Source organism: Idiotropiscis lumnitzeri, chromosome 2, assembly GCF_059441095.1.
Source record: "Idiotropiscis lumnitzeri isolate Australia: NSW breed Sydney's pygmy pipehorse chromosome 2, RoL_Ilum_1.0, whole genome shotgun sequence".
NCBI classification, from domain to species: Eukaryota; Metazoa; Chordata; class Actinopteri; order Syngnathiformes; family Syngnathidae; genus Idiotropiscis; species Idiotropiscis lumnitzeri.
In genome coordinates this window covers 13,801,145-13,823,622 of record NC_142392.1, presented here as the reverse complement: position 1 = coordinate 13,823,622, position 22,478 = coordinate 13,801,145, and the positions used below count along the sequence as shown (strand labels likewise).

General features: G+C 43.8%; 2 protein-coding genes across 5 annotated transcripts in view; one reads left to right on the top strand and one right to left on the bottom strand.

Annotated features, from left to right (window-relative positions):
- The window catches only part of LOC148341749 (uncharacterized), a 290,141-nt gene that overhangs the window by 236,924 nt on the left and 30,739 nt on the right, over window positions 1-22,478 (top strand). The gene's annotated exons all lie outside the window — the stretch shown is intronic.
- On the bottom strand, window positions 1,410-11,145 carry LOC148341750 (uncharacterized). 3 transcript variants are annotated; one of them, XM_088285197.1, is made up of 3 exons: window positions 10,723-11,145; window positions 3,309-3,611; window positions 1,410-1,976 (listed from the first exon to the last, which is right to left on the bottom strand). In XM_088285197.1, exons 1-3 carry the CDS (start codon window positions 10,844-10,846, stop codon window positions 1,927-1,929), a joined length of 477 nt encoding a protein of 158 aa, XP_088141323.1. In that variant the 5' UTR covers window positions 10,847-11,145; the 3' UTR covers window positions 1,410-1,926. The 3 variants fall into 3 exon arrangements, with proteins under 3 accessions (XP_088141323.1, XP_088141330.1, XP_088141319.1); XM_088285204.1 differs by having other exon boundaries at window positions 3,411-3,611; XM_088285193.1 differs by lacking the exon at window positions 1,410-1,976 and having other exon boundaries at window positions 2,099-3,611.

The following is a 22,478-nucleotide window of genomic DNA, read 5'->3' as shown; positions in this document are numbered from 1 at the left end:
TCTCTGCTTGGCGATAACTCGTGAGCTTCTCTTTGTTCGACGAGACGAATTAAAGATGGCGTCGATTTTTAAAGTAGCGCTGAATGGATTTCCTGCGTGAAAACTGCAGTCTGTTCCGCACGAAATCCGAAGGAACAGGACACACCCCACTGTGATATGATTGGCTGCTGGCCATGTGGAGCACTGTCACCGCTCACCGACAGATGTGGCCATTTGTGATGCAAATCATTGTTATCTTCTTCTAAACATTGTAAAAACGTACGATTTGAAAAAAGAAAAAACTAAAGATTTAAACCGTATGCATTTGACCAAACATTTTAGTTCCCAAATATGAACTTTACAGATGTATTGAATTTTACTTTTGTTGCCGGTTTTGTTAAAACATGCCACCATGTCGTCGGTTGGACAGTATTCCAAATGTATTTCCCTATTATTATCAGTTGACATGATAAAATGATACTTTATGTCAACATGTTTGCACCTTTGCCTTTTTACAGGGTTTTTCGCCAACGACGTGGTTGAGAATTTTAAATTAAAATACGTCACTGTTTTATTATCTAAATATCTAAATATTAGTGTTAAAAATGATTTCAGTGTTGATATAAGCACTTAAATATTTCATTATTCGTCTCAGTATTCATTAAACTACGCCGATTCACTATTATTTCAAGATTCATTCAACTGTTTTAGTAATAATTTAGTATTCAATGTTTAATCGTTTCTTTTTAAATATTCGTGTCACTATTTTGTTCAATCTTAATGTTATGGAAAACTATTTAGCAAGTAAGGTTTTTGTTATTTATTGTGGCCACCTGCTTTTGAAGAAAGTGCCTTTCGCTTCTTGTACAACACAACTTTGACTGATAAGTATGCTCAATGCAGAAAAAATATCTGTTTTAAGATTCCACTGTCAAATAAATCTTCATCTTCCTGTGTGCATCAGTATCTTCCCACGCACTTCTCCCACTGAGATCACTCTGCAGACTGACCCAAAAGACAATTTATTTTCCAGACTATCTCATTGATCTTCCCTTACTGCTGAAAATTCCACAACAATCTGGGGTCAGACGTGGGATAGCTGAATATCCGCCGGTGAAATTCAGGGACGCTGGCGGGTAACCTCCGGGGTTCAATTAAGACAGCAGCAGCAACGAACTGCGTGATGCGAATCATCCCCTTCGTGGTGACAAATAAACGCTGACTCCAGTGCCATCAAGTTGGCAACTCCTGACATACCAAAACCTTTGAGAGAAACTGAGCCGATTTGCGTTTCTCTTTCTTGTTCTTTTTATCGTTCAACTTCAAGTTCTGTTTTTCACTTTTTCACAGCGTAATGAAGGCCAGTTGAGCAAGTGGAACAAGTGTTTTTATTGATGATTGTGGAAGGCAACGATTTCATAAGCACAGTTTCTTCTCACACCTTTTCCATTAAGTACGATTAAAAAGACAACTGAAAAGCAAAACGTTAACAAATGTTGTTCCAGGAAAAGGTAATTTATTTCATTGATAATGTTTGATATAAAAACAAAACAACTCATCATCACTCAGAGACAATGGTTATTCTGGCACTGATCATGTAAGAGCCATATTGAGGAATGTTTTCTAATTTGGAATTCATTATTATTATTTAAATATTACTGAGATGCATAATTGTATTTTATGAAGGAAGAAAATTTAGTTTAGCATTGCGTGTCTTAGAAACGGTATTGATTACCTAACGAGCCACACGTGAGAAGGTAGTCATGTGACATGCCATATAAATAGTAGTCATGTGACGTGCCTAAAACACACATTCAGAAGGTCGGGTGGTGGTGACAAAGTTTTTCTGACCGACGCCAAGCAGCGACGCCAATCATCGACGCCAAGCAGCAACTTCAATCCTCGACGCCAAGCAGCGACTTCATTCCTCGACGCCAATCAGCGACTTCAATCATCGACGCCAAGCAGCGACTTCATTCCTCGACGCCAAGCAGTGACTGCAATCACCGACAACCAACAACGACGCCGATCAACGAACTCTGACAGTCACTGTGACAGCCACACCACCGACGCTGGTCAACGAGCGCCGACAGCGGCAACCACGATCAGCGACCTCAAGCCACATCGATCGACGACCTCGACCACGTCATGTTTGAGTTATGGAAAATTAGTAAACTTGTGAAACGAAGATCCTGAGTTGGAAGTTTTGTCGCGTCAGGCTAGTTATTATTCACCCGCTCCGACAGTGGCAAGTAAACCCGAAAGAGTTGCCACTACAGATCACATTGGCTTAATGTCAATAAAAAAAGCTTTTCAAAATTAAATTTATCATATTTTATTCAAAATCACATTTACATCTTACCACAAAGAGTCAATTCCTTCCGTTTTTTTTTTTAAGCTTCAAGGATTGCTGCAATTCTCACCAGCACAATTGTGACTCTCAGCACCCTGTTTAGTGAAGAATTTTTTAGCACAAACACTGCAACTGAATGGCTTTTCTCCACTGTGTGTTCTTGTGTGGTTCGTTAAAAGCGACTTTCGAGAGAACCTCTTGCCACAAACTGAGCAGGAAAAAGGGTTTTCTCCACTGTGTGTTCTTAAGTGGATTGTTAAATTAGACTTTTGAGAGAAGCTTTTGCCACAAACTGAGCAAGAAAAAGGTTTTTCTCCACTGTGTTTTCTTGTGTGGATTGTTAAATTAGACTTTTGAGAGAAGATTTTGCCACAAACTGAGCAAGAAAAAGGTTTTTCTCCACTATGGATTGTTGTGTGTTTTATTAAATGCGACTTACGATAGAAATTCTTTCCACAAATTGAGCAGGAAAAAGGTTTTTCACCACTGTGTGTTCTTGTATGTTCTGTTAATCGTGACTTTTGAGAGAAACTTTTCCTACAAATTGAGCAGAAAAAAGGTTTTTCTCCACTGTGTGTTCTTGAGTGTTCTGTTAAACTTGAGTTTATGGAGAAGTGTTTTCCACAAACTGAGCAGGAAAAAGGTTTTTCTCCACTGTGTATTGTTGTGTGTTTTCTTAAATATGACTTTAAAGAAAAGCTTTTGCCACAAACTGAGCAGGAAAAAGGCTTCTCTCCACTGTGTATTCTTGTGTGTTCTGTTAAATGTGCCTTTTGAGAGAATCCTTTGCCACAAACCGAGCATGAAAAAGGCTTCTCTCCACTGTGTGTTCTTGTGTGCCTTATAAATTGTGCCTTTTGTGAGAAGCTTTTGCGACAAAATGAGCATGAAAATGTTTTTTCTCCACTGTGTGTTCTTGTGTGCGGTTTTAAAGACAACTTTGAAGTTAATGAGTCAGTGTGACGTGCCCTTTCACCTATGGCTTGCCCATCATCGTCATCATCATCATCATCGTCATGAGCGTCTGATAATGTGTCCTCATTATGGGCTTGTGATGGCCCCCAGTGGTCTTCATCACCTTCTGTTGTCACGTGATGACTTGAGCTGCTGCTTGTAGGCTCCGCCCCTCTGTTGTCCTCACTCTCATCCTTGTTTTCATCTTCAGTTTTTATAGGGACAAGGTTCAGTGGTGACTTGTTAATCTCCTCCTCCTCTTCCTTTTTGATGCGAGTCAAGTCTGGCTCCTCTTTCACAGAACGGAGCTCGTTTTCACTGACGTCTGTAGGACACAAATAGACAAATTTGGTTTGGTCAAGTCAAACCTCAAGCGGTGACTTTGTCTAATATTGTTTCTACCGTACTACCTTGCCTTGTGCCTGCCGCACACGGAGCAATGCGTGCGACCCCAACTTGGACCGGACCATGTGGACACTTCACAAAATTCCGTCCTACGATGTAAACCTCCCTTTCGCAGCACAACGGTGATAAACGAGCATTTAAAAAGGAAGCACGTTGCGGCTGATGCCCAATTTCATTCCGGACAGAGTCACAGACGTTTCTGGAAGCGAGCTGAAGTTAGCACACACAGGCTATTGTGTGCGTCTGATGGTACACCTGTTGCTGGACCCTAACTTATTGATGGGGACCACTGGGGGCCATCGCAACATAATGTCATTGATAGAATAGGAATCCTTCAAGTGAAATATCTTTACAAGTTTTTCATTTTGCATTCAGAGATACAGTGGAACCTCGGTTCTCGAACGACTCTGAGGTCGAACTAATCGGAGTTCGAACAACAAAAAAGAGAAATTCTTGCTTCGCAGTTCGAACAAACCTCGGAGTTCGAACGCCGGTATGACGCGTGAGTGCGCACGCGAGGGTGGGATGCTGAACGGCGTACGGGTGTAGATCGCTCTCTCTCTCTCTTCGTGACCAACTGTTGTCGCGTGCGGACGTGCTGCGTTTTGCTCTCGCGTTTTATATAGGTGTACGAAGTGTTTTAGCCCCTAATCATGCCTCCAAAGAAAGTCAGTGCAAGCAGCAAAGGAATGGTTTCGGTGTTCGAACAATTCGCTTTTCGAACAGGGTTCTGGAACGGATTATGGTCGAGAACCGAGGTTCCACTGTAGTTTCATCGTGGGTACTTTTTGGTTCCATTATAATCTGGATACCTGAAAGAATTAAAGGGGCCCTGGTAGAACAGGGGGTTGTGACGTTCTCCCTTTTTAAGCCCATAGTAAGCCAAAGATGCAGATGCATTCCTTACAGCATGCGCTTGTTCACTGATGAGATCCGTGCAACCCTGGATGGATGCATTAAATGTATTTTAAATGTTTGGATGAGGTGAAACTATGCACATGTGCACAAAACTGTGCAGGGCCACCCGAGGTTCATTGACCGAGCCAGTAAAATTTTCATAAATAAGACCAACACGTACTTGATTTTTTAAAAAACGTAATCCTTTGTGTTATATCCACGAAAATTCATCAACCGCCATTGATCATTTTGCCCCAGTGTGTACAGTTTTTAGAGTCAGATTGAATCATTCCAGAAGGAATTGCTTGAACAAGATTTGTCAAAGAAGTTTTCAAAAACGAGACACGCCTGCACAAATAAATCACCCAACCAAGATTGTCTTTGTCACTTGCGAGGAGCAGTCCGGCAAAGAGAAAAGCTTTCCCGCTCCTGTGCAGCGTTTTATTGAAGCACAGCAAAGCAATTTGAATATGCAAACTCATAAAGAATGGAAAAACACGAACACTTTGACTTTATCACACCCGTCCACACGCTTCCTGTTGTTCGAACGGTTTCAGCTTACAACACAATGTTTGGGTCACACTTCTGTTAAATGCGAGCTAAACGGTTTCCTGTCAAACACGGTTCAAGACGTGCATCTGTTTTTGTGGCTTCTTGTTAATCTGCCAGCATAGACACAACTCTGTTACCGCTGAACTCACGTTTTCCTGTTTAAGAGGTCCATGTTTTTGTGACCTTCTATTAACCTGTGTGGTATATTTAGTTGTTGATGTGTGGGTCTGGCTCAGCTTCCCTCCGCACAGGTCGCTGGGCATGACAGAATTGGTGATGGAAAGAACCTCTCTGACACAGCCATTTTGGTTCGAAAGAGATTTTATTCTTGTCACATGCTGATGTCAAAAGAAGTCTCCCCAAAAAAGAGAAAAGGGAAAGGGTGTCCCCTCACTTTCCTTCTTATCGGGAATGGCCAAACCGGACATGAATGTCTAACTTTACCTTGTTGCATATGCATTCTCATTGTACTAGTCTTCGATTTTGCCCCAAAGCTCCCTACGGCGAGAGCAGATGTGGTTGCTCTTTGAAGTGGCCTTGCGGTGCCATCTTGACTGCTTCTATCACCTCGAGTGCTCCACACCTAGAGCTGGTCAAGCCTTTTGTCCTCCTGGACACTATCTCGTTCACATTGGAATTTCAAAACCAAAACTGGTCACTTCTTTAGTCTCCAATCCCCTCATCGTTAAAGAGAATTACTAAAATGTTCATAAGAGTGAATAAAAAAATACACTACATATTTCCCCCTTCGAGGAAATCTTGTCCTGATAAAGCAAAAACGACACCAGCATGTCACCAAAAATCCCATTCCAACCTTTTATATGAATCCATTGCCTAAAATTTGGGAAACCTAATTGACTAAAACCTAAATCATGCTCAAGGCATGCTACATAAGGGTAGTTTAACTAGGAAAACTAAGTGGATGGCCAAATTGCTCCCTGGTGTCACTCTAACACCTCCTGCAAGACCACACATAAATCCAGCAATAATTCCAAAAAATCCCAAATAAACCACCTCGGTCACGAAGGAGATCCCCCCGCAATGATAGATCTTTAAGCAAACCGGCAGTCAGACTAACAATTTCCAGTGCAGTCCATATGGAGGCATCAAAGCTTCTCCAAACCTCGGGTGAACCCCCCCCCCCCCAACCCCCTTCAAAAGAGTGGGGGGAAAGAGGGAGATCCTTGCTAACACTTTCTAGTGAACCTGCATCCACAACGCAAGTAGGATGAAGGAACACCGTTACAGAACAGAATAAATCCACAGCGTAATAAAAGCATGATAGGACAAGACACATTAACATACAAAACACAAACACGAGTCCAATGATATGCAAATACATAGTTGAGGCCATGCTCCAGCGTGAGAATCCCATGGCATCGTCTCCCTCGAGAGATGCCAAGCCCTCGTCACCGACGAGCTCTTGCAAACACTATTGTTTCAGATGATCAGGTCCACATTTTATGAGCCTCAAAGGAGTCCTCCTCGTCGCTTGCTCCAAGTGAGATTCCAGTCTGCATCCAACTCCATCTACACTTCACCTGAAATACAACAAGCAGACACACTCCACACAAAAATTGAGCACCAGAGATGCCAATGAAATCCATTTTCCACAGGAAAGAGTCCATTCCAGGATGTGGAGGAAACCAAGAGCGGTGCAGTCCTCATCCCAGCCATTATGGCCGGAATGCCCCCCTTTGCCCCCAAGCTGTGCCGGCATTAACTCTGTCAAATGGGGAAGGCGCAGATATAGCAAAAACAAATTGGAGACGCTGTGGAGCAGAGCACAACGTCAGTGAGACCCCGGGTCCACGACCCCTCTGGCAGAGACGCAAACAGAGCTTTCGCTTCAGAGTGACCCATTCATTGTCTACCACAGTGCCGAGAAATTCGGAAAATGTTCCATAACAGAGGAATTCGTAATGGGTGCTGAAACACCACCCTGGTCTCAGAGCTGCCTAATCTGCTGGAACGGAGGACAACATATGCTTCCCCCGGCGGATGTGCACAGTCAAATTCAGTCCCTTCTGGAAATTCAGTCCCACTCGAATTCCAGTGTTTCACAGGTGCGGGTTTGGTCCAGGGCAGGGACTCGGCCAATCTCAAGAGTCCCACAAGCATGAGAGTATTGTTGCTCATCAAGCTTGCAAAGCGTGGAATATCTTGTTCCACCATCAAAAACTGTTGTCCATCAATCGTCACCGGAATGCCAAGACCTGCCGGTCGTTGAATGCTGAGGCTCCGCGGGCACCCCTATCGTGGAATGGGGTCCCAATCGGGTTGAGGCGTCAAGTGTGCATTTGGAAGCCATAGAAGCGTTGTCGGAGGAGGGGGTAGCGATGGCGCCCCCGTGCTAGTGGAGCTCTTTGTGACTGGCATGGCGCTGGACCACAGGATGGCACATTTCAGGAAGTGGCTCGGTTTGGACCGCTCATCACCCAGTAACCCCACAACCCACAGCAAAAGCACGTCCCACTCACAACCCATGTCTATAACCGCCCCTACTTCTGTTACGTGACCTTGTTGACCGGCAGGTGCGGACAACAAGCCTGCTGTGGCACTGCGTCACCAGAACCTGGCCAAGGAGCAGCGGAAACGGAAAGAGCAGACGCAATGGGAGCTGCATGCGTCGGCTGCTGGATTAACTGCTTCCCCCGGTTGTCGTGACCCGTGCCGGTCACGCCTGTTTTGTTGTTGTTTTCGTCACCTCTCTGCCATGTGCACTTTTGTTTATGTTTCTCAGCTGAGCAGGGGCGTCTCCTCCGACGACCGACTCCGCCCGCGTCATCACGAGCGGGAGACCAGCCCACCGGCGCCGCACCTGACATCCATCCACTGACTAATTACACACACTATTTAAGCCACCTACACTGACTGCCCGGCGTCGGATAATTTTCCTGCACTGCTCACGTTCATGACCCTGGTATCGATTGTTCTCTTGTTCATGCATTTTTGCTCTTGCGATCTCTGTGTTCCACGTTTTGCCAGCTATTGCTCGGTCTCTTTTTCTTCCTCGTTTTCTCCAATTGGTTTTCCCTCTTGCCCTTTTGGCAAGCTATTTATGTTGATCGTTTTTCCTTTTCCTTGCCGGTGCAAGCGCTTTTCGTTCCGTCGTTTATCTCCTTCCTGGTGTTAACTTTTCTCCGCCAGCGCTTTGTGTTTTCTCCTGATTTATCGACGGATGTAATGCTAAGATAGATATATTTGCCTTAATTGATGATTGGACTTCCACTATTGTGAATCAATAAACACTCTTTGTTAAACTGATTTTCCTGTGTCCGCGTTTGGAGAGTCCTGCCACCTTCTTCCCAGCGTTTCGCTGGCAAGACCCTGACAGAATTATCCGACCAGAACACGAGTAATCACAGGGTACGTATCTGAACAGCGTATCTCTTGCTACGTACCAGCGAAACTGTCGGCTCAGCCCCAGGCCCTCCACACAACGGTACGCCTCGATCCTTACTGTGTTCCATGCCACAAAGTGCCCAATACGATACGTGGAAGTGTGCTTCTCTTCATTATTTCTATTTTTAGCTCATAATTTTCCTGCTAAAATTTACACCCTGGCCAGGGTCTGTGCTCAAACTGAGCTTATTCACAACTATGTTGTTTATAGCTATAATTTTACACTTCTTATTTCTCATTTCTTTAACCACTAGACCTTTCTTTTCTTTATCCTCTGCACATTTCTCCCGCACTAGTCCCCATTTACATAGTTCCTTTCATTATTTTTTTTCATTTATTTATTTATTTTTTAATACATTTTCGTATGTTCTTTCACAGTGCGGTTACTTTGACATCTTTTAATGTCTTAATCATTATAGAGGCCTCTTGTTTAAACAATAATTGAAACTAACACAGGGACATTTTCCATGACCAACCAGCCAGCAGACCCACACGCACAAGCTTTCTTTAACGACCCCAAAAGCCCCGACCGCTTGGACACAGGCGCACAACACCCATTGTGAGTAAAAGCATCTCACCTAAAGTTCAGCCGGCCGGCTGTTGAACGCCTGCGCCCCAGCACCCTTGAGACCATCAATGGAGCAAGAATCCTGTTTGTGACGCCAAAAATGGGGTATATTTTGTTGTTGATGTGTGGGTCTGGCTCAGCTTCCCTCCGGACAGGTCGCCGAGCATGGCAGAATTGGTGATGGAAAAAAATTCTCTGACACAGCCATTTTGGTTATTTTTGTCACGTGCTGATGTCAAAAGAAGTCTCCCCAAAAAGCAAAAAGGGAAAGGTGTCCCCTCTCTCCGGCCTTCCCTTCTTATCGGGAATGGCCACACCTGATTATTGAAGGATTGTATTATGATTGCTGGCATTATTTTAAACACTTACGGGACAGAAGGTCAATTATTTAATTGAGCAGCTTCATATTTACTGAATATGTTCGACATTGATTAAACAAAAACCATTTATCAAATGAATGTACAGTGCATCGATAAGATTGACTGGGATTGTAGTCATGGTGTTTACTGATGCATTCGTATGCTAAATTTATATGACTTAGTTTAAATGTAAGACCTCAAAATTGCACACATAGTATTTTCATGACCCACACTCTCATTCAGAACAAACAGATTCAGTCTGCTCAGGTCAAACTGATGACAAACCAGATAGCACTTCATGGACAAATACAATAAAACACATTCTCCACATAGGCCATAGAAGATACAAACATATCAAGTTGGGGGAGGACATCACAGGGATGCTATCAAGAAGACCCAAAAATATAATCTGATCTGGGAAAACATACACCACACAATCTGTACACTGACGAGATTACAGGGGAATGTGAGCAGGAGAGACGGAGAGACTGCCTGAGAAGGTCAGCCTTGGACCTGGAACGTGGGCCGGGCCGGGGGAAGGAGAAAGGACGACCGATTCAACCTACATGACCCTTGACATAAAAAGCCTCCTATAAAATGTGAGGCTGGGCTGAGATCAGCGCGCCATTTTTCGATAGTACTCGTCTTGAGTACAGTTTCTCGTCAGATGAAGACAAAGCCGCCCATATATCTGTATTTGTACTATTTCCTGAATGCCAGAAATTTAAGAAACTAAATATTGGAACTCTATTCAGTTGTTGTTGAGTCTTTATTTGACCCTATTCTTCTTGAGTACAAAAAACGATCACGCATTGGAGTAACTTTGGCTTTTAAGATTCATTTACTAAATGTTTCTCATTTTCTCGGTGGCTCAACTCCAACAGTGGATATAAAAGTACACTACATCTGCATAGTTTTGAAACATGATGACATGACAAACTTAATTTCTTTAACAACATTTAAAAACCGGAATAAGTAAAATGTTAAATAATCAGTTCAAATTTTAAACTGGGAAAAAAAACACGGAGTTGACCCCCCACTAATGGTTATTCTTTGGCATTTATTTTCTGCACTGATTTCATTTGGCATCAACAATTGTTCAGCAAACCGGCAAGTAAAAGGCAATATTTAAAAATAAAACGGCAATAACCTTGAACGCATTTCCCCAAACAACCTAATGTTGTGATGCATATTTTTAACGATAGAAAGTCGTTCTTTCCAAAGCAAATGAGAGTAAGACGGGTACAAACCTGCTTTGTGTAGCACAACAGGAGGCTGCTTGTTAACTTCGCCCAGCAGTTGAAAATGTTGCTCGTTCTCTTCTTTTATTCCACAAAGTTCCTCTTTGTACTTGGGTGTCGTTCTAGCACACATTTTCAAATGATAATTCCAAAAAATCCGCACTTGATCTCTGCTTGGCGATGAGTCATGTGCCTCTTTTCGTTAGCGGCTAGCAAGCTAACAAGCTAAGCTAACAAGCTAAGCTAACAAGCTAAGCTAACTACGCCGAAAAGCATCAACGCGCGAAGATGAGTTATCGGGACACAAAGACTTAATGAATTATGTCGTAGTCCTTTAGAGTAGCACTGGACATTCTGTGAGAAATTTACAGTCAGTTCCACACTAAATCAGAAGAATTTAGCGGTGGACTGTTTTTGTTCCGGTGTGGACGGGTCGGTGGATGTGGTTGAGGTCCTTCGGAAGCTGCGCGCTTGCTTATGACGTCATGCTTTAAGCACGTATTTTTCAAATATATTTCTTTGCCTCAGTGTATGTTTTTACCCCTGGCTGTTCTATTTCAATATATATTCTATATAATATTTTAATTCGGTTGATAAAAAAAATAAATAAAAAATAACTAAAATAACGCCACATTGGCGCGTAAGATCTGACGTCACTTCCGCCTTTGCCTCGAGAAGCCGCTGCTACTCCAGCAGTGGGACGTTTAAGTTTCTCCTCCCGAACTTGCAACAATGCTGTGTTTCACTCGGGCTGCGAGATTGTATGAATATAATGTCTGCAAATACTAGCAGTGCTTCTCAATTATTTCACGCCCGCCCCTACCAAGAAGAAAAAGATTCGCGCCCCCCACCACCAATCTTTTTCTGTCTTTGTAGATTGATGTTAGATTGTCAATAAAATATCCCTTAACTAAGCTAAATTGCTAATAAATATAATTTTGAGAATTATTATTGTGAGGATCTCGAAACTCAGTACTCTGTTGTGCAAATATTGATGAGATGATAAATATTTACTAATACGTTTTTTTTAAAATCTTTATTCACAGAAGCAAACCAAACACATTTATGAATACCGAAATCCATGCGATGCATCTAATTTGAAGTACTTAGCACCTGCCATGTCACTCAGGACTTCTTCATGCTTGGGAATCTGATAATGTTCTCTTATATGAAAAAAATCAGTGCCTACCTTCTGCCAGGGAGTTGTGGGAAGGTCAGCTACTAATACGTACATAATATAGAAAACTCAAAAAGAAGAGCCAGGGGGATTTTAAACAAAAATTCTTTGTAAATAACATAAAGCAACAGCTTTAGTATGTTTACGATACGTTTTTTTTAAAATAATTTTATTGTTACTATACGTTTTTTTTAATGGCTACTGTAATGTTCCGTCTTCTATCTTAAGAAGTCACGCAGGTGACGTGATGCTGCAAGCTTGTGTCTCTTTATTTACTGACTTGCATTCTCGTCTATGTGCAGACACACTTGTTCGTCTGGTAACCAAAACACACGTCGGGCAATACTGCTAACTAGTGGCCAATGATATAACTGCTATCATTACATCTCCCTTTCAAACGTTAAACAATGCCTAAGCTTTTTTTTCATTCTTATTATTTTTTATTATTATTATAATAATTTTGTTTTGTTATCAATTATTTTCACTTCTTAACAATATCTATCCATTTTTTATGACAACAAGCAGCTCTACAACAATTTTAGCAACAATCACACAACATTAAACATTTTCAATCAGCCTGTCCGGTTGTCGTCTAACTCTTGTTGATCTTCGAAGAGGTTCAGTAATCCCAGAAATTGCTGGTGGTTTTGGTCTGTGCTCCTTCGATGTATCAACCTGCTTTGCAGCCTCAGCCGTATCAGAAGATTTCTTACAGTCCTCGGGAACCTTCAGAAGACTCCTCCTGTTCCTCCTCACTCTTTGTCCATGCTTTGTTTCCATAATCTAAGATCTCGGTCCGGCTTCGCTGAGGACAGTCGCTTTTCTGTCCCAACAATGAGGTCTCTCGATCCTTAGTGCTCCTCTAAAGGACGTCGACATATTTCATTAAGTCTTTGTGTCCCGATAAACTCATCTTCGCGTGTTGATACTTTTCGGTGCAGTTAGCTTAGCTTGTAAACTAGCTAGCCGCTAACGAAAAGAGGCACATGACTCATCGCCAAGCAGAGATCAAGGGCGGATTTTTTGGAATTATCATTTGGAAATGTGTGAAAGAACGACATCCAAGTACAAAGAGGAACCTTGTGGAATAAAAGAAGAGAACGAGCAACATCTTCAACTGCTGGGCGAAGGTTGCAAGCAGCTTCGTGTTGTGCCACACAAAGCAGGTTTGTAGACGTCTTACTCTCATTTGCTTTGGAAAGAACGACTTTCTATCGTTCGAAATATGCATCACAACATTAAGTTGTTTGGGGAAATCGTTCACGGTTATTGCCATTTTATTTTTAAATGTTGCCTTTTACTTGTCGGTTTGCTGAACATTTGTTTATGCCAAATGAAATCAGTGCAGAAAATAAATGCCAAAGAATAACCAATAGTGGGGGGTGAACTCCATGTTTTTCCCAGTATAAAATTTGAACTCGTTTAACATTTTACATTTTCTGGGTTTTATATCTTGTTCAAGCAAGTCCTGACGAAAGGAATTCTGCTCGACTCTAAAAAATGTGCACTCTGCGGCGAAAACATCAATGGCGGTTGATCAATTTTAGTGGATAAAACACAAAATATTAAGTTTTTTTTTTTAAATCAAGTACGTGTTGGTTTTATTTATTTATTTATTAACTTTGTACTGGCTTCGTCGGGTGAGAGTCAATGAACCTCGGGTGGCCTTGCACTGTTTTGTGCACATGTGCGTAGATTCACCCCATCCAAACATTTAAAATACATTGAATGCATCCATTCAGGGTTGCTCGGATCTCATCAGTGAACAAGCGCATGCTGCAAGGAATGCATCTGCATCTTTGGCTTACTATGGGCTTAAAAAGGGAGAACGTCACAACCCCCTTTTCTACCAACAAGGCCAGGAACATTTAGTTCCTGGTCATAAAGTTTCTGTGGCTCAGGTGGTTTGCATCTCCCCCGCAACTCATAGTTCTTGATAATTTATGCAAATGACAATGATGATGTCTAATTTTGTCCATGTGATGTTCTGCTCTTATGCAGCTTGCACTGTCAAAGTGGGAGGTCTTGTGTTACTTTGTTACTCATTACTGACACCCTATGGCTGTTAAGCATCATTGCAGTTACAAAATAATTCAGGGAACTCTTATAATATTATGGTGTATCTTAGTCTAATTTGAATATGTATTGGATAACTTTAATATAAACAGTCATTATTCAAATATGTCAACATGTAAGTCAGATTGAAAGTGTTGTTGCTTAATGCTTATGTGTAGGGATTTTGTCTCTTCAAACATAGTTTTGTTTTAAATATTATTTAGAAACAGAAATTATTATTTTTTTAAAAAGTAAAAAGGGGAATGTTGGAACGTACTAGCAGGCTAAAAGTCATTTTGGAGAGAAAAAAAACAAAAACGAACGTAAATCATGCAATAAATAGCGACTATGATGCCTTTAATTCTTTTTGGTATCCAGATTATAATGGAAGCAAAAAGTACCCACGATGAAACTATCTCTAAATGCAAAATGAAATAATTGTAAACATATTTCACTTGAAGGATTCCTATTTTTTTAATGTCATTTTGTTGCGATGGCCCCCAGTGGTCTGCATCAATATGTTGGGGTCCCACAACAGGTCTTCCATCAGACGCACACAATAGCCTGTGTGTGCTAACTTCAGCTCGCTTCCAGAAACGTCTGTGACTATGTCCGGAATGAAATTGGGCATCAGCCGCAACATGCTTCCTTTTTAAATGCTCGTTTATCACTGTTGTGCGGTTAACGGGAGGCTTACATCGTAGGACGTAATTTTGTGAAATGCCCCCATGGTCCGGTCCAAATCGGGGTCGCACACATTGCTCTGTATGCAGCAGGCACAAGTCAAGGTAGCACGGTAAAAACAATATAAGTCAAAGTCGCCGCCTGAGCTTTGACTTTATCAACCCAAATTTGTCTTTCTGTGTCCTGCAGACGTCAGTGAAAACGATCTCCGTTCTGTGAAAGAGGAGCCAGACTTGACTCACATCAAAAAGGAGGAGGAGGAGATCAACAAGTCACCACTGAACGTTGTCCCTATAAAGACTGAAGATGAAAACAAGGATGAGAGTGAGGACAACAGAGGGGCGGAGCCTCCAAGCAGCAGCTCAAGTCATCACGTGATAACAGAAGATGATGAAGACCACTGGGGGCCATCACAAGCACATAATGAGGACACATTATCAGACGCTCATGACGACGATGATGATGATAATGGGCAAGCTAAAAGTGAAAGGGCATGTCACACTGACTCATTCACTTCAAAGCTGTCTTTAAAAGGGCACAGAAAAACACACAGTGGTGAAAAACCTTTTTCTTGTTCAGTTTGTGGGAAATGCTTCTCTCGAAAGTTTGATTTAACAATCCACACAAGAATGCACAGTGGAGAAAAACCTTTTTCCTGCTCGGTTTGTGGCAAGAGTTTCTCTCAAAAGCCGCATTTAACAACCCACACAAGAACACACACTGGAGAAAAACCCTTTTTCTGCTCAGTTTGTGGAAAATGCTTCTCTCAAAAGGGAAATTTAACAGAACACACAAGAACACACAGTCGTGAAAAACCTTTTTCCTGCTCAGTTTGTGGCAAAAGCTTTTCTCTAAAGTTCCGATTAACAGAGCATGCAAGAACACACACTGAAGAACCTCTTTCTTGCTCATTTTGTGGTAAAATCTTCTCCCATAAGTCACATTTAACAGAACACACAAGAACACACAGTGGTGAAAATCCTTTTTCCTGCTCAGTTTGCGGAAAAAGTTTCTCTCAAAAGGCAAGTTTAACAAGACACACAAGAACTCACAGTGGAGAAAAACCTTTTGCCTGCTCAGTTTGTGGTAAACGCTTCTCTCGAAAGTCTGATTTAAAAATACACACAAGAACACACACTGGAGAAAAACCTTTTTCCTGCTCAGTTTGTGGAAAATGCTTCTCTGAAAAGTCACATTTAATAAAACACACAAGAACACACAGTGGAGATAAGCCATTCAGTTGCAGCGTTTGTGCTAAAAAATTTGCCACTAAATGGCAGGCTGAGAGACACAATTGTGATGGAGAGAATATAGGGCTGGGCAATATGACCTAAAATAAAATGAGCAATTTTACCTCGATAACGATGAATCACGATAAATTTCCGCCCGTGGACCAAAATCAAAATAAATGCAGGAAATACATAACTGTTTTCTTTATTGACCAAGTGGTACACATTACTTTCAATGGAAAATAAAAGTACAAAAATCATGTGTAGAAGCCTTCCAAATATCTTACTTTGCATGACTTGAACAATGTCACAAAGAACAGGAGAAAAAGGGTACTTCTCGCAAAATTTTCTCTGCAAATAGATTGTGCCAAGATGCTGTTGTCACGATCCGCCGTCCGGCGAAGAAGAGGAGGTGATGCAATCGCCGCACGGCGAGAAGGAGGTGGACCCAAAATGCGAGGAGGCAGGGATAAGGGTAACTTAAATGGATTTTAATTGGCGACAACCGAAGGGCAAACCAGGGTACAAAGCGGGGTAACACGGAACAATGACCCGACACTGGCCGTGTCCAAATTAACAGGCTGCGACCTCGGAAGGCTGCTTTTTCGGCCGCATGACGTCACTTTCGGCGCGACACGGCCGCGTGTGGTGTCCAAATTCACGGCTGTCACGTGCGACCTTCGAATCCAACCTTGGAATTGGTCTTCGTTTCCATGGAGCCAAAGCCGCTTGGTGCAACATTTACGTTACGCCCCCATATACTTTGCTCCTCTGTTCGACGCAGGTGATAAGTATTTGCGGTGGATTTATAAACGGCTTGGATAATCAATGGATAATCAGCGACGAGCGCCAGACCGAAGGCATCGGCTGCGCAAAACATTTGTATTATTTCATTTTAAACGATGGAACCCGAACTTTTCTTCATTTTATTTCACTTTTTGGTTTATTTCCATTTTGTTCTTGAGGAGAGGAGGATCACGCTTTCCCATCGCAGAGTTGTCCTTTATCGAAGGAATGAAGTAAGTTCTAAATCCGTCTATCAGCATTTTCACACTATTACCAACATTGACAGGTCAATAGGGTTATAACGTGATTGTTACAGATGAACTAAAAACACCAGTAGTGCAACTTCAGTAGTACATGTGTTAGCTTCATAATGGAACGAATATTGAATGGAAATGATATAATTATATACATTCTGAAACAGTTTTTATGAATTTAGATACTTGTGACGGCTTAATTCTCCCTGTGATTAGTTTGTACATATGGCAAAACACCAGAATACCACTAGAGAGTTTAGCGCCAGAGTTATTAAAATTATGTTGGTGATACTGTAGGAATGATGCAAGCAAACGAAACAAGTACAATAATTAATGCGTTCATGTTTTTTTTTTTTTTATTCAAAACATTAACAGCCAAGAAGTCCATACTGCAGGATAAACCTGGGTGTGCCAGTGTTGGATCGTTTTTTCAATGGAGAGGATCTCCAAACAGACTTTCGCCTGAGCAGGGACTCTTTCAGAGTGTTGCTGAACCTCCTGGACCAAGACCGACGACATGGATGGAGTGTCGAGATAGAGGTCCTTGTCTTTTTCTTCTGGCTGGCGAGTGGGGCATCATATCGGGTGGTGGCACGAGCATTTGGGATGCCGCGGTCCACCGTCCACTACATCATCCACCGGGTCACTGGGGAAGTGGTGGCTCTTCGCCACAGAGTCATCCACTTCCCCAACACTGCAGGAGACCTTCAGGCAGTGACCCAGGGATTTGCAGGACTGGCGAGGCACCATGCATTTGCAAGAGCTGCTGGAGCAATAGATGGTTGTCATGTCCGAATCAAGCCTCCAAGTGGCCCTGATGGTCATGACTACAAGAACCGCAAGCTTTTCAGCAGCATAATCATGCAAGCTGTGTGTGACCATCAGGGTCGCTTTCTGGACTTATTCTTGGGTTGGCCTGGATCAGTCCACGACTCCAGGGTCCTCCGGCACAGCCCTCTTTACCAAAGAGGGCTGTATCCTCCTCCAGGGCACTTCATCTTGGCAGATGGAGGGTATCCGTGCCTCCAGCGACCACTCCCCCTCATCACTCCTTACAAGCGGCCGGTGCAGGGGCCCGGCGCTTCAACGTTCATCATTCCAAGGCACGCTCAATAATTGAGCGTGCCTTTGGAATGATGAAGGTGAGATTCCGGGCCATCTTTTTCCGCACCCTGGAGGTGCACCACACCTTTGGCACAAAATAATCTTTAACTGAATCATCAAAGAGCACAGACACACAAACATGGCAAAATATGAGAAGATGGAAAAATAGATTCATATACAATGTAATGAATGGTTAATAAATCTATCCCATTTTTTGTCGTGACATGGCAGCCATCTATTGCCCCAACCATCCCTACAAACCCCCACGTAACGGATGATGTAGTGGACACTGCAACCGGTATGATGCCCCACTTCAAGTTACGAGAGGAAGATCAGGACTCTTGCTCGTGCCCCATCCATGTCATGGGTCCTGGAACAAAGGTTCCATCCATGCTCCAAATGAGTCCCTGCTCAGGCGAAAATTGGCAAAACAGCACTGACACACTCAGGTTTATCCTGCAACAGTTATGAACTGGGAAATGCTTTTTATTTACTGTGAATAGTTACTGTGAGTTATGATGTACTTAATTTATGCCTTGTTTGTCCACCAGTTTTTCAATGAATTAATAGTTTGTAAGCAAAACAGACATGGTGGAGTCTTCATATTATTGTAAAGGTTTTGGTCTTTCACAAACCTGGGCTTTTTCACTTTTGTCTGAAGAAGCTGATCTCAAGATGTGACTGGGATACGAACTAGTTCATCTGTTTTGAAAGTACCCCGGTTTTTGTTTAATTTTAAATGAATGTTATCTAAATTTTAGTCTTGAACACCAAGCATTGATTTTTATTTTGATCAATCATTTTTTCCATTAAACTGAAAAACCTTCGTCTCCCTCCTCTCAGTTGCTCTTCTCTCTGCCAACCTCTGTCTCTACAATTCCTGTCTCCGCATTGCCAAGTCGAGTCTGTCTAGTTTGATCATTTCATCCTCTCTCCTTCGCTTTCTCCCTCTCGGTCGTTGCTCCGGCTGTTGGCCTCGCTCTTCTTCTTCTTCTACGACTTCTTCTTCTTCCTCCTCCTCCTCTTGCGTCGCCCTGGCCCGACTTGGCCCTGGTCTTTCCTCAGGGATGGAGGCAATTAGGACAGGGGGGGTGATGGACGGTCTCTGTCCGAGCACTCCATCCATAAGTTCGAACCAGGGCCAAGTATCGGCAGTAGCTCTCCCTGCCACCCTTCGCCAGTCCCTGGGTTTTTGCAATCCTTTATATGAAAAAAGATAAAACAATCATATCTTCATTTTCACACACAAGAAAAAAAAATGTGGACTTCCATACTTTATACTTCATTTAAAAAAAATTTTTTTTTTGCCTGCAGGGGCGTCACTTTGCCCTGCAGCTCAAGTTTTTTCACGATGGTCCTGTATTAAATAAATAAAAATGCATGCAAAAATAAAGGAAGAAAAAAAGGTTAAAAAAATATGCAAATATTAGTCAGAAATCCTGGTGTTATGGGTAACATGCAGATTTATGCACTTCAGTACATTAGTTCATGACTGTTTCAGTGCGTTTTATCATGTTAATGTGGAGGGTGATTCATATATTATTCATTAATATCAGTAATTGGGGAGCACATTGCAGGAGGTACATGGAATTTATACAGGGCACATTCTGTGCTAGAATAAACAGTGAGCGCAAATCTAATTCAAACACAAATGGCTGATGAATGGAAACTAAAATTGCTATAGTGGGTCTCACCATTCTTATGCGTTTTCTTTTTGATATTTTGAGTTTAAATGGATGGAAATAAATAAGACAATAACCCGTCAAATATTTTTCCCGATAGTAATTGTATTTTTACATCCATGCTGTGGCTGCGGAGAACTTGGCCCCTGTAAAGAGGCTGTCGTACTCCCCGCACAGCTTGATCAGCGCGGTCATCTCCTTGCTCCCTAAAACATAAGGAAAAGATTAAATAAAATAATGCTAACATGCAGAAATAAGGCAATTCAAATGTTTCAGCCGTACCTCCTTTGCAATAGTTCTTAGAGCTACCTTAGTTATATTTGGCCGATATCGCAACTAATAAAATTATCTTAATCTGGAGCTAAATATCCAAACAATGCTGCCCAATATTTCTCATGAGTGATGTTTTAATATTGCATATAAATAACTTATACTTACACCTGAAAGTGCACTCCGATGAGGCAGAACACGTGGCTTCGGTAGTTTGCATCTTGCGAGTGTAGAACGGCGTAGAAGAAGAGCGAGGCTTTTAAGGCTGCGAAGGTTGCATGATCGTAGCCTTCACTCAGGGCCCGTTTCCATGGAGTTTCCATGAAAACGAGGACAGATTATAAGGCTAGTACTCGGAGGCCGCGTGAATTTGGACACCGACGTAAGCGTTCTTGTCGCACCGGAAGTGACGTCTTCTGTCCGCCATATTGGACATCGAAGGACGCAGCCTAGTTATTTGTACGTAGCTATCGAGCCTGTCCAAATTCACCACGGGTTATGCGGTCCATATAAGGCTACATGAGGAGGAGCCTTCTTAGGCTTCGAGGACCCAGCCTGCGAACTGGCCTTCGGAGGTCGCAGCCTGTTAATTTGGACACGGCCAACACTCTCGACCATGTGTACTCGAACATCAAGCACGCATACAGGGCCCTCCCACTCGCCCCCCTCGGCCAGTCAGACCACCTGTCCTTGCAGCTCGTACCTGCGTACACCCCTCTCAGGCGCAGATTCAGGCCCACCGCAAAGACTGTGAAAACCTGGCGTGATGATGCCATGAGTGAATTACAGGACTGCTTTCAAGACACAAACTGGGACCTCTTTGATCATCAGGACCTTGATGTCTACACGCATTGTGTACTGGACGACATCAAGTTCTGCATGGAAACTGTGTCCCTACACAGGACCATACGGACCTTCCCAAATGCGAAGCCCTGGATGTCCAGCCAGGTCCGCTCTCTCCTCAAGGCCTGTGACGCTGCCTTCAGGTCAGGCGACAACGCCCAGTACAGGGTGGCTCGTGCTGACCTGAGCAAAGGCATCAAGCTAGCCAAGGCAAATTACAAGAGGAGGCTGGAGTCCCACCTTGCCAGCAACAGACCACAGGAGGTGTGGCAGGGTCTACGGTGCATCACCAACTTCCGAGGCAGCAGCACGACCTCTGTAGACCCGGGAGCATCGCTGGCAGAGGAGCTTAACTGCTTTTTCGCTTGCTTTGACTCGCCCCAACCGTCACACCCCCGCACTCCATGCTCCAACTCCCCCCCACTCACCATCGAGGAACACGATGTGAGACGCGCGCTCCTGGCTATTTACCCCAGGAAAGCTCCTGGACCCGACGGAATACCAGGCAAGATGTCATGACCCGCGTCGGGCATGTCAGTGTTTGTGTTATTGTTTTCTTCCCTCCTTCCTGCCATGTGCTTTTGTTATTGTTTTCGTTCTCACCAGCCACGCACCTGTTCCCAGTTCATCATCACGCACCTGTTCCCAGTTCATCATCACGCACCTGCTTCCCATCTGCTCCCCTAAGTACCCGGACTATTTAAACCTTCCAGACCGACAACGCAGTGTCGGGTCATTGTTCCTTCTTGCCGCATTTCCCGTGTATCTCGCTACCTTGGACTGTCACGACCACGCCCTGTTCCCGTATTGCTCTGGTCATCGTTCCCGGTCCGCCTTGTTCGTTCCCATCTCGTTTTTGTTCCTTGTCCTCGTTCCAGTTAAGTCTCGTTTAGTTGCCTTTTGTTGTTTATTTGTCCACGCCCCGTTGTTTGTCCCTGCTGAGCTTCAATAAATCCCCTTTTAAGTTTCACCTACCCCGGCTTCCTCGCTTCTTGGGTCCACCTCCTCATCGCCGCAAGACGATACCTGACAGAATGACCCGACCACGAAAGAAGGACCCAGCGAGGGGCTCGCGGCGGCGTCATGGACACCGCCGCACGGACCCCCCCCACCAACCCGCCGATCAGCTCAGCGCCACGTCTGCCACGCTACCCGCTTACCCCGCTTACGAGGACGAGCTCGCAAGTGTCGTCTACCTGCTGGACTCCCGCCGCACTGAGCTGAGTGCACAACTGGCCCAGATAGCGGAGCGGGTGGCCTCGATAGCGGAGAAGGGCGCCGCCGAGGCACCACCCCGGGAGACTCTCAAGGAGCTGACAGCTCAGATCGCGGCGCTGAAGGTCAAGACGGTGGAGAGCATGAGGCAGTTTTTCTCGCTGCAGGCCCAGCTGGCAGACAGAAAGCAGGCTGAAAGGGTTCACGCCTCCATGTCAGCTGCAACAACCCACGTCGCCTCCACGTCAGCTAGAGCAACCCACGTCGCCTCCACGTCAGCTAGAGCAACCCACGTCGGCTCCACGCCAGCTGCAGCAGCCCATGCAGCCTCCCCGTCAGCTGCCCACACCATGCAGCCTCCAGTGCCGGTCCCTCATCAGACGCAGCCTCCAGAGCCCCACTCCGACTCCCCACCAGCTGCTGAGCCCTGTCCCGGCTCCCCGCCAGCTGTTGAGTCCCGTCCCGA